Source organism: Rousettus aegyptiacus, unplaced genomic scaffold (assembly GCF_014176215.1).
Source record: "Rousettus aegyptiacus isolate mRouAeg1 unplaced genomic scaffold, mRouAeg1.p scaffold_m13_p_4, whole genome shotgun sequence".
Classification (NCBI taxonomy): domain Eukaryota; kingdom Metazoa; phylum Chordata; class Mammalia; order Chiroptera; family Pteropodidae; genus Rousettus; species Rousettus aegyptiacus.
Window position 1 is genome coordinate 131,823,946 of NW_023416307.1, and position 13,121 is coordinate 131,837,066.

At 33.4% G+C, this 13,121-nt stretch overlaps 1 protein-coding gene across 2 annotated transcripts in view; it reads left to right on the top strand.

The window, feature by feature from the left end:
- The window catches only part of PIK3R4 (phosphoinositide-3-kinase regulatory subunit 4), a 60,240-nt gene that overhangs the window by 18,389 nt on the left and 28,730 nt on the right, over positions 1 to 13,121 (top strand). For both annotated transcript variants that reach the window (XM_016140266.2, XM_016140267.2), the window contains exons 7-9: positions 2,467 to 2,640; positions 7,167 to 7,312; positions 9,188 to 9,391. In XM_016140266.2, the coding sequence (XP_015995752.1) occupies positions 2,467 to 2,640; positions 7,167 to 7,312; positions 9,188 to 9,391 (524 nt within the window). The remainder of the gene's footprint in view (positions 1 to 2,466; positions 2,641 to 7,166; positions 7,313 to 9,187; positions 9,392 to 13,121) is intronic.

The following is a 13,121-nucleotide window of genomic DNA, read 5'->3' on the forward strand; positions in this document are numbered from 1 at the left end:
ATTTTGTCTTTTTAAACAATTTTTATGTTGTCAATTTATTTGATCTTGGTGATTTTTAAATTTTTGTATTTAAAGGCTTTTCTCGTTCCAGAATTAGGTTAATAATCTGTTGGATGTGTGTTTTCTTCTTTTTTAAATGCTTTATTTTTTACACTTAACTGTTTAATCTTTATTTTTGGCTGTGGTGTAAAGTGGAATCTAATTTTCCTTCAGAGACATAACCAATTTTTCCAACATTATTTATTAAACACTTAATTTTTTTCACATTGATTTATGACACTTTAGTTGTCATCTGTTTCCTTCTGTCTTAGGGTCAATTTTCTGATTGTCTGTTGTAGTTCATTGATTTCTCATTCTTATACTCCATATTATACTCTCTATTCTTATAGCTATATAATATTTTCATTATTATACATTTATAATTAACTTTAGTATCTGGTGGTATAAGTTCCCCAGATGTCATATTTCTAAAATATTTTAAGCTTAGTTCATGATACATTTCAGTTTGTAAAGTTCCTAAATATAATCCATTGGAATTTGAGATAGTATTTTTCCTTTTATTACAGAAAAATATTCTAAAATTATTTTTCAATTATAGGGAAAATATGCTTTTATGAATAATTTAAAATTTATTCAAAATTTTAAAGTAACATGGAAAGCAGTAGTTGCACTTTCTGGAGGCAGCTATTCTGGTTTGTGTTTTTGGTTTGATATCTTCAGGTGATCGTTGCCATACCTGTAAATAATATTTTCATATTATTATTTTTAGAATGATCAGCTTTAGACTTTAATTTTTTCTTTTTTAAATTAAGTTTAGTGGGATAACATTGATTAATACAATTATATAATTTTCAAGTGTACATTATCATTTGACATCTGTATATTCTATTGTGTGTTTACCACCCAAAGTCCAGTTTCCTTCAGCTACCGTATATTTGATCTCCTTTACTCACTTCACCCTCCCTCTGTTCTTTTATATTTAACCCCCTTTACCCCATCTACCTCTCCCTCCTCCCCTACCCCACTAGTAACCACTAGTCTATAGTCCATGTCCATGAGTCTCTGTTTGTTTGTCCTGCTCATTTGTTGCTTTTAGGTTTATATCCTATATTAGACTTTAATTCTTGACTTTTTTCTATCCCAGAAGAAGATTCAACTCACTTATACCACACATGCTGTGATCACTTTTCCCCTCCATTTTTGAGCTATAGATCATTATTTTCAGTGCTTTAGTTTTTAATTTAATTTGTTGTTTTATAACTTTATCGAACTTATTTCTTATTGATCTCCCTCTGATTTGGACTATTTGAATATCAGTGCCCTTTTCTTTCTACCCCCCCCACCCCCGTTTTTTGATGTTTTGATAATTCAACTAATCGTTAGTTGACAGTTCAACTAAGAATCGTATTGTTATAGTTGATAATATTTACATTCTGCTCTATGATCATAATAGTCTTTTGTGCATTGTATAGACTGATTCTGAAAACTCAAAATTTACATGATTATGAATGTAAATTTTATTGACTGTAGAGCCAAGTAGTATATTATTTATATTTGGTTCACCACAGTTCCAATGCTATGACTCTTTTATCCTTGATGAGAACATTTATAGTGTCAAGGACAATGGATTCTGTATGCTTTTCTCTGTCAATTACTTAATACATTACACATTTTAATTATTTCATATTTATACCATGTCTTTCTTGAACAATTTTTTGTTTGTCTCGGAGTTTCAGATTCTTTTGTTTTCCTTTTATAGAGAAAAATAATATTCCTTCTTCACCTTATCTATAATACTTAGCTTTTTTAAACCAATTTTATCTATCATTTGTTATCTATTCCATTTTTCTTCTTGATAACATTTTGAAGTTTATTAACTTTTAGTTCTAATTTCGGCTGATTGATTTCTAAATCTTTGCTAGGTATTATTCCTTTTCCCCCCTTGAATTCCTGGGTTTTATCTACCATTTTGTACATTCTACATTATCTTAATTTTGCTGGAGTACATTCTCAAGTAGCTTTTTAAGAAAGAGTTGCATGATAGGTAAATCTGAATAGCTCTAGTATGTCTTGAAATGACCTATTTTTGTTCTCTTATTTTATCGACAGTTTGGGCATCACCTTTCTTTCATAACTTTGAAGGTCTTACTCTGTTGTTTTCTAGTCTCTATGTTGTTGAAGATAATTTGATGCCACTCTTACTCTCCTTCCTATTTAAGGGACCTCGTATTTTTCTTTCTGCAAGTTTTAGGATCTTTATTTTCCCCTTAGTGTTCCAGAATTTCCTGATTATTTGCTTCAGTGTGGGTCTTTTTCATTTATTGTGCTGTGTAGGAAGTGCCTTATCCTCTCCTTGAGTATTGCTAAATATATTTGGCTTTCGAGTAATTTTATTGTTTTACTTAATGACATTTGTACTTTCAGGTATAGAACATGTAATTATATAATGTCACTTCTCTTTTTCAGGCGTTGCTGCCTATGTTGGCTGGCAGAGCTCCTCCATTCTCAAGCCCCTGTTGCAACAAGGTCTTAGTGATGCTGAGGAATTTGTTATTGTGAAAGCTCTTAATGCCCTTACTTGTATGTGCCAGTTAGGGCTGCTACAAAAACCTCATGTCTATGAATTTGCCAGTGATATTGGTAAGTTTCTGTTTCTCAAGATTGGGATGGGAAAATTGGGATGTGAGAAGAGAAATAACAATTAATAGAGCATTGTAAAATTTCTAGGTAATATAGAGTCGAGCTTTCAACTTTGTTGTTTCCATTGTGTGTGTGTGTTTTTCTGCATGCAGGCTTCTTTGTATTTGTGAGACAGACAGGTAAACAAACAGGATCATTTAGTTCTCCAGCCCAGGTTAGGAAACGTATCTTTGCTTATATTTGTAGTTAAGTCATTGTGACCCTTGAAAAATGAAGATTTTTGTTTTGATTTTTGCTTTTTAACACAGTATAGATAAAGTCTTTAACTGCTCTGTCAACTTGACCACTAGTCAAGTCGAAATTGGATGTGGAGGATTGTCTATGACAAGTTTCATTGTACTCATTGCCAGTTAAGAATTCATAGTATTGAAGTTACTACTGTTAATAATTTTATTAACCAGTGAAAAGTATAATTCCTTGATCTTTATAGCACACATTTCTTTAAATTTAAAATTTAGTCTGCGCCATGCTACCTTGAACAAGCCCCATCCTGTCTGATTGAGCCTGGTTTGTACTTGGTTGGGAGACCACCTAGGAAGACCAGGTGCTGTAGGCATAAAAAGTAAATAAAAAAATAAGGGATTGTAAGCTGACAAGGTCATTGCAATCTGTGAGTTCAACCAAGGGTTGTCTTGTCTAAAAAAAAATAAATTCAAAATAAAAGCAAACAAGTAAATATGACACATTCTAAAATTAAGAATATTCAGAACTTTTATTCTTTCATTATAAGAAAGTAAGCAATGTAAGACTGTGAGTTGGCCGTATATGGAGAGATATGAAATCTTGGGAAATTGCCTCGTTAGATAAAATACTTAATTACTGCTAAATGATTTGCCAAGGAAAATTAATAGAAAACCAAAATTGGTTGGACTTAGTTAACAGGTTTTTCTTGAGGCAATCTTCAGATAATAAAAAACAAAAGAATTATTTTGATTGTTGAGAAACTAGATGGTAGTAGTAGAGATATATAAAATTTCTGGAAATTTTAAAGGCATAAGTGTAGTTTTTTTTGAAAAAAATTGTGGAGTACTTAAGTATATGTAGGTTTCTTATTTTGTACTCTAGTACAGGGGTCCCCAATACTGGTTCACAGCTGCTCCCCACTGCTAGCATCACCACCTGAGCTCCACCTCAGATCAGCAGGCATTAGATTCTCATAGAAGTACTGGTCCCTGGTCCCAAAAAGTTTGGGGACTACTTCTTTAATATCTATAATCATTCTTAGTTTATAACTGTAATTTGTTTTTTGATGATTATGTTAAAAACAGTTACAAATTTAATAGCAAATTGTTGAGTATTGTCCACACAGTCTTGATAAGAATCTCCATTATATCCCCCCTTGAGGGATTAATCATCTATTTTTCCCCATTTTTTAAAAAAGCTAATAACATAGGAACCAAAAATTATTAATATTATAATAAAACAAAAGATTTTAGACTTTTTAAAACTTCTGGTCCTATGTAGCATAAAGCATATATAGAAAGCACCCATTTTCATAATATTAAAGACAAAACGTATTAACATAGGTATCTTGCTACCTAGAATATTATCTTGCTCATTTTCATTTTCTGAGTTCTTACGTCTCATCAGTGCTTTTTTTCCTCCTGTGAAAGTGGCATTATCTCCAAAGAGTTAGGTTTTTCTTACTTTTGACTTCTGTTCTCTTTATTTTTTTAATTTTTATTTTTTAATAATTTAAAAAAATTTTCAATTGCAGTTGGCATACAATATTATATTAGTTTCAGGTGTACAATATGGCAATTAGATATTTACATAGCTTACAAAGTGATCATCTGATAAATCTAGTACTCATCTGATACCATACATAGTTATTACAATATTATTGACTGTATTCCTTAAGCTGTACTTCACATCCACATAACTATATTGTAACTACCAATTTATACTTCTTAATCTCTTCCCCTTTTTCATCTCCCCCCTCAATCCCCCTCCCATCTGAAACTATCAAAATGTTCTCTGTTTCTATGAGTTTGTTTTGTTTATTTTTTTCTTTAGATTACACATGTAAGTGAAATCATATGATATTTGTCTCTCTGACTTACTCCACACAGCACAGTACCCTCTTGGTCCATCCATGTTGTTGCAGATGGCACGATTTCATTCTTTTTTTATGACTAATATTCCATTGTGTATATATACTACCTCTTTATCCATTTATCTATTGATGGATGCCCAGGTTGCTTTATTTTAATTAATACTGTCTGTGTATAAATATGTACTCAGTTATTCTAACTTCACATAATACATTTCTTCCATTGCCTGATTATTTGGAAATTAGTTTTGAGATTTAATGTAGCTTATAATTAGCATGTTATTTATCTGGAAAATGGATATCCATCAGTTTTTAAGCAAAAATAATTATACAGATAGTTTTTTATGCCTCCTCAAAATTTGCAGAGATTTTTCTGGACTCTGCTATTTCTAGTCATTGATCACAAGTACATATGGGGTAGTCATGTATCTTTAATTTAGCATCAAAATAATGATCTTTGGGTATAGAATAAATCCATTGTGGTACAACTTTTTCAGTGGGGAGCTCTGTTAGAACTGGAACTGAATTTGGGACCAGCTATGGGGAAAAAGAAAAAGCCTTGCTGAAAAAAGTCAAGCAAACAATCTTTTGTTAACATTTTAAGCTATTTAAAAGAAAAAAAAAACAGTTTTTAGTAACTTAGAAACACCTACTTAAAACAAATGATAAACTGTATACATCTCTGTTCTATCTTTAAACTACCCATGGTTAGTCTTTCATAGTGATTGTTAAAGAGAATGGTGGTAGTGGTGATGATGGTTATCTTGATTTCTTTGGTAGTTTTTTTAAAAACTATACTCTTCCCACTTAGAATACTCACCTTCCCCAGATAATAGGAATGTATTGGATGAAGAAAAGATTGAGTATATTGTTTTACAGGGAATCCTTTTGATTCTGGTTTCTTGAAATTCTTTTATCAGTTATCTACTTCCTGATACAATAGTGCTGTATAACACAACCAGAAAATCTCAGTAAATGCTTCAGTAAATTTCTCATCATGCCTCTGTAGGCTGTGTGGGTGGCTCTGCTTTAGGCTTTGTAGCTCAGGATTGTCTGTGGTGACTGATCCATCTGTGATCCATTCTGGATCCCAGGTTTAGCGTCACCTGCTACGCACGTTGTGCTCTGAGGGATGGCAGAAGCATGACAGAGCAAGCCTAGCTATGCAGGACGTTTCAAGCTTTTGTTTGTGTTATATATGCTTATATCCATTGGCCAGAGCAGGTAATATGATTGAGTCAAAAGCAAGGGGCAGAGGAGGTGCCCTTGGTACACCATGAGTGTAAGGCAAGAGTGTGGTAGCGTAATACAGATAACAAAGAATTAAGGACCAATAATGCAGCCTCATGCAGTGCTTAACTCCTGCCAAGTCATTTTGGGTTTACTTTTTAGAGATTTTTAAATGTTTTTCCAGTCCTCATTTTCCCTGTTGTTAAAAGGGAAACTATCAGCCCTCCCTTGTTGGATATATCAGAGCTAGCAGAAGTTATATGAAATAATCAAAACCTTCTCCATGTGTTATTAAAATAATACTTTGGAGACATATTTTGAACAATTTTTTTCTCCTTTCCCTTTTTATACTATAAACAATATTAGTATTGACAAAACTGTCTTCTAAATGCTGATTTTTTGCATACTTAGAACTGATACAGATTTTTTCTTTGCTTTTAGAAGTTTGAATTTCTAAATTTTACTGTGATTTGTTGAAATCACTGATTTTAGCTGTAATACACAACACAGTTAAAATAAGAGAGGTTAAAAGACATCCATTTAATTTTCTGGGTTAATCTTATATTTTAAACTCTTTAACCATGTTTTCAGCCTTTTAGTTTTCATTCATAATGCCTTGTGAATGAATTCGAGTGATATATTCGATTTGATCAAACCTTTACATTAAAAAGAATGTCAGATAGGTGAAATTGTTCCTTTAATCTTAAAGCTATGGGTTGGAGAAGAGACAGCTTCTATTTCTTTTCCCTTGATGTAGATGATGTGTTCCTTGACTTCTACAGGGCAGCAGCTGGGGGCATAATAGTTTACTGTATACTTTTGGGACTTTTTATATCTCTGTTCAGTAATTGTTAATCCAGCCTTTTAAATGAGTAGATGCTTACCCATCTTCAGCTGTAACTGAAAAATATTTAAATTCTCAGAAAAGGGGTAGCTGTTTTTATTCTTTTATGATATTGCTGATTCTTATGATAGGGAAAATTATAGTATTAGTATATTTACTTGGTCCAGTTACGTCTTAGGGTAATTGATTATGTGAAGGCACTGATAGCAACATTGTGGTAGAATCCTTTTTTAGATTGTGCTATAAAGTGAAAGTTTGTTTATCTTGATAGTTTGAAACTATTTATGAGCATGGTTTAATCCATACCTTTTTATTTACTTATTTATTTTCCCTCTTTAGCCCCCTTTCTGTGTCATCCCAATCTATGGATACGCTATGGTGCTGTGGGATTTATCACAGTGGTCGCTCATCAAATAAACACAGCTGATGTGTACTGTAAACTGATGCCTTACCTTGACCCATATATTACCCAACCGATAATACAGGTAAGTGTGTTTCAACTTGGAACCAATCCTCCTTCCAAACTGTGCCCTTTAAAAAAAGGTTTAGAGTCCTGTTTTTATTTAAATTTTTAAAGATTTAAATTGAACTACAACATTTTCACATTCCTTTCAAGCTAGTTAATATTGAATAAACACTTCTGAAGGTGAGAAGAGATTATTATGTTTTCCATCATGTTATGTATAATGTAACACTCAGTAGTTCCTAGTTTATGTCTTAGGTGTAAGAAAATATTTTTAAAACTATAACTGATTTTATTTTATTTTATTTTAAAAAGTATAACTGATTTCAGCCCATCAGTATTTATAATAAATTAGAAAAAGCCTTTTTCAAATGTTTGTTTTTTGGGGCCACTACTTGGTTCTGGTTTTCTCTCTCCCTCTCTCTCTCCCTCTCTTTTTTAAATCTAATGATTACCTTGTTCCCCTTCCCCAAGATCCAAGGTAAACTTCGGATCTTGGTTTGTACAAGGCAGTTATTTACCCAACTTGTCAGTGTTTACACCCTTTATCTCGTTGGACAGCCAGCTATTAAAATAGATTCTTAAATTTAATGCACTGTCAAGAGATGATTCTGACTGTTAAAATGTCCTGAAATGTCCCATTTTTACTAGAATTTCATTTCTCTTTTGCAAATTCACATGCTTTTGGCTTACTCCTACTTTTATATACCAACGTGCCTTTCCTTTGGTTGGGGAAAGTGGCCTTGGATATCCTTTGGAAAGAAAGAGGATTTGGCTGTGCCTTAAGTCCTTACCTTTCCCCATAGATTCATCCATTTGGGGGGGATCATCATTCTTTGTTTTATATTTTTTAGAATTTTTAAACTTTTACTCAAAGAACAATTTGTTTATACATGAAAGATGGGTCATATTACTAGAAAATATCCCCTTTTTTGAAGTTTGTTAAAGCTTTGAAATCAGGTCTAGAGATTGTTACTACTCTTGACCATTTATTTATTCTATTTAGAAGTTTATGTATTAACTGTTTTTATAACACAATGTGAAATGTCTCTGAGATTTAGAAATTACATGCATTTTTGTAATAACTTTTAGTAGTTGTTTGCTATAATATGACATATAAATGGTTAGAAGTCTGTACCATTGTCTTTGTTTTCTCAGAAATCTTTAATTTTTTTTTTTTTTGCTTTTATCATTATTTTATATTTTGAAAGGCCAGTATCGGAGAGGCTGATTATCCATATGTTTCATAAACCATACCTTTCTACAGATTGGATTAGATAAAAGATACCCCTTTAAGCTGGTTTCCACTGGCCAACTCACCAGGTAGTTAAAAATATCTAAAGGAAGTCTTCTTGGTTACTGTTAGTAGAGTTCATCCTTTTTATTACAAATAAAAATACATTTATTACAAGTACATTGACAAGGAGAGTGTTCTTGGTGATAATAAAAGGATTTTATGAACTCTATGGAGAGAGTAATGGTGTTTTGGAAATGATTGAAGCTCCTGGGCTAACCTGATAGCTGATGGGAAGTCCTGTGACTATTGAGCAGCTTTTCTGGATCAGTACCTATTGGCTATTAGACTTAGGAACATTTGGGGATCTAGAAAAGGCTTTTTCATTTTCTAAACTTTTCTAGCCCAGATATTTATTATTAGTCTTCCAGTATGATAAACACAAATTGTGTACTCAGAAGCTAACAATGAAAAAGAAATACCTTAGCTTTTTAAAGGTCACTAGTATTCTTTTTTCTTCTAAGCAAAAATTGCAGATGTTCGTATCTTGCATTTTTTTAGAAAATAAACACCTATGTTAACTTGATACACAGGTTATATTGAATTTGAAAATAACTATACTAAATGTATTTTTTGCTGATTCTTTTTATTTTTCTAATACAGATTGAAAGACAACTTGTTCTGCTCAGTGTTTTAAAAGAGCCTGTAAGTCGTTCTATATTTGATTATGCGTTGAGGTCTAAAGATATTACTAGCTTGTTCAGGCATCTTCACATGCGTCAGAAGAAACGAAATGGGTCTCTTCCTGACTGCCCTCCACCTGAGGATCCTGCCATAGCACAGCTTCTGAAGAAATTGCTCTCACAGGTTGTATCACCTCTCTGAAATATTATCTTATATTTAAATTCGAATTTCATAAAAACATTAAAGTATCCATCTAGCTATTAAAAATATATTTGGTTGATTAAGTTGCATCATAATAAACAAAAATATCTGGCAAATATCTTGGGCATTTGCTTTAGTATGTAGGAGATGCTAGAGTGACAATCAGGCATTGGTTTAAACTAAATAAGGAATGATGGGAGACCTAGTAAGTTTCTTTTGTGATTATTGGCTATATAAATGAGGGAAGGAGTAGATATAAGCTTAGATTTAAGTAATAGTTTTGATTCAGTTCCATATTTTACCAAAAATATGATGAAATTTAATTAGAAGAAATATTGCAAAACACTGGCGCAGTGCAAAAAAAATGCTGGTTTATTTAAATCAAAATTCGGAGAGTTCTCACGACCTGCAAACAGCTATAGTAACTGGGATTTATAATGCATCTTAGATTGAAAAAACTATCATTTTACTGCTGTATCTTAAATGCCTCTCTAAAATTGGATCAATTAACAAATCTTGTTAGAACTAGGAAGTAAGCTTTGTATAATACTTGGCATTAATAGAGCTTCTTTAGAAATAGTCTAGATTCAGCATCCTGTTTTACGAGGAATGTGTAGAACCTAGAGAAGTCAAGATAGAAATAAAAATGATTAGAAGTAAAGGATACAATTTCTGAATAAATGCTTCATGATCCATAAAGCAAATACTGAGGGACAACTTTAATGACTGTAAAAAGTCTGCAGGATGATTTGGTTGAGAATGCTTGTCAGTCATGTCTTGTCTAACTAGATGATGAGAAAGTGCTTCAGTTGCAGAGAGAGAATTTGATCAGCTTTGAGATGTAAATCCTTTCGTGTATTGTACTTGTCACTGAATATACGTGCTATTTGATGCCCAGAAGTTGGCTTGGGTGATTGAATATTGGCATAGGCTTCTATGGGAGGCTGGTCAATAACCATTTTGGTTCTTTTAGGTCTAAATTTGCTGGAGGCTAGAACTGTCTCTGAATTTCCTTTCCAGGCCAGTGGTTCTGTTTCCTAGATTTGTAGAGACTTAATTTGATGTGATTCGAATCGCCAAAGAGCTTTATATTTGGATTTTCTTTTAAACCAAAGAACCTTTAACCTTGGCTTGTATAGTAGGTATGTTTTATATTTTAGAAAGCAATTTATGGAAAATTGGATATTGAATCACATTTTTTTCTGTTATTTCTTTTTAGTAAGTATTCCTTACCAAAAAGATTTAAGCATGCAGTAAAAACAACCTCAATTTAGGTGTTTCTTCAGGCTTGGATGGTGTGATTCTTTGTATTTCTCCCTCCTGCAAATTTCGTATATTAAACTAAAAGCCTGCATGCTTATATTTTCTTCTCATGTAAGTCATTAGTTACTTCATTCATGGAGCCACCCTAGCTTCTGGTTCTTGCTTTTCACCTTGCTTTGGGTGTAAGTTTTGCCACTGCTGTGGGTAAAAGGAAGAGGAGGAAAGGAGCAGTTTCCAAAGCTTTCTGCTTACCACTGTTCCTCCCCCAAACCCTCTGCCATTGCTGCTCCCTCAGTGCCAGCCTCTGGTATGCTATGATGAAATCACTAAAACTCACTGGTTTGTAACTGACTCGTGTTCCTCTAAATGTTTGCTTGATGTTTTCATTTGTTGTTTATCCACTCATCTATATAAATAGGAAAAGAGGAATATGTAATCTTGTTTTACGTTATTTCTGTTAATAATAGTGTTAGGAGACTCCTAAGGGTTAGAAGTACTATTTCAAGAGACAGGTACTGCTAGTAGAAGGGAGAGCAGGCCAGAATCTCTGAGGTACTCAGAAGAAGTAACAGCAGAACAACACCAGCTTCTTTTTTTTTGAGGCCTTATAGTGAGTCTACCACTGTAGTTGGTGCTTTCTAAATTTTGTGACTGTCCTTAAATAAGTTTAAACAACAGATGTTATCCCCATGTTAGAGGTAAGGAAACCAACTCAGTGAGGGTAGTTAACTTGACTGTGCTCATACAATTCAGTAAATTTCAAAGCTGCCATTTTAACCTAAACCTGTCTAACTCCAAAGCCCATGCTTCTATACTATTTCCATCTTGCCTGTCAAAGTAAACAGAGGACAGAGAGCTAAAACTAAGAAGCTTGCTTAGGTTTTGTATGGTCTCAGGAAGAAGTCTGTGTGCAGCTCATCTCTTCTAGCCCCTTGTAAACCTTTTTTCTGTCTTTCCTTCTTTTTGATCCCTGTACTCCCTGAGTTTCTTGGGATTACTAGCAGAGGCTTGGTGCCAGGGAATATGAATTGAGTCCAAACTTGTTCCTAATGTCACGGTCACAGAGGGAAAAGACGTATTTTCAGCCTCCACGGGTGGGAATTCTGAATACTCCTACAGAATTTTTTTTTTTTTAAATTTGGGGTTCTACAGTGCTCTTTTGTATAGAACCACATTTGAGATACATCATGGGTAAAATAGGCCTTTCTAGACCAGCCTGCCACTGTTTCTGTGGGAAAATGTGTTCAGAGTTGCAGATAATAGACTTAAAAGTACAGTTTTGGAACATTACCCATATGGAAGTTTGAATCTGTCTGTACTCCAGAGTTTTAATAGGACTTAGCATCTGGAGATAACACATGGCAGGGCTGTTTTAGATAGATCTCATCTATAAGCACTGCCTGATTTATTAGTATCCATTTGATCAGGCACTAGTAAAGATTAGAATGTAATTTCATACCTTCTTTAAAAAGTGATAAATACTTTGCATTTTAAGCTTTAAAATGATTTTTATTTTAATTTTTGATTGAGTAGAATACACAGTGTAAAATTGAAAAGGTATGAGAGAATATATAATAAAATATAAATTTTCCTCCAATCTCGGACCCTTAGCCACCTAGTTTCTTGCTATACTATTGTGAATTTTATGTTCTTGGGTGCTGAATTCCTTTATATAGTGTGTTAGACTTGTACAGTTGTTACTTGGAGTCAGTTTGATTCTTTTAAGCCTTGCTTTTAAGCTTTGATAGGACAGATCAAGAGCAACCTTTGGTCAGTGGCCAGTTTAGCCTGACTACCAAGGACTTCTAAGGACTTGATGCTCTGTGTAGTAAGAGGTCTTTTACTTCTTGCTGGTGGGAACTTAAATGATTCCCAGTCCTGTGTAAGCTGTGGGAATTGTTTGGCTTACTGCTTTCTGGTTGTGCTTTCCCTGGCCTCGAGTAATTTCTTCTCACACATACATTGTTCATTATAGGCATACCTCAGAGATCTTGCAGATTCAGCTCCAGACTCCTCAATGGAGCAAATGTCACAATAAAGCAAATATCGCAATCAAGCGAGTCACTCAAGATTTTTTGGTTTCCCAGTGCATATAAAAGTTCTGTTACACTACAGTGTAATCTATTAAGTGTGCAATAAAAATGTGTCTGAAAAACAATGTATTGTACATACCTTAATTCAAAAAATATATATTGCTAAAAAATACTAACTATCATCTGAGCCTTCAGTCAGTCATAATCTTTTTGCTGGTAGAGGGTCTTGTCTCAGCGTTGATGGCTGTTGACTGATCAAGGTGGTGGTTGCTGAAGGTTGGAATTGGCTGTGGCAATTTCTTAAAGTAGGATGACAACGAAGTTGGCCACATCAATTGACTTTTCTTTTCACAAGTGATTTCTCTGTAGCATGTGATGCTGTTTGATAGCATTTTACCTAAAGTAGAACTTTCAAA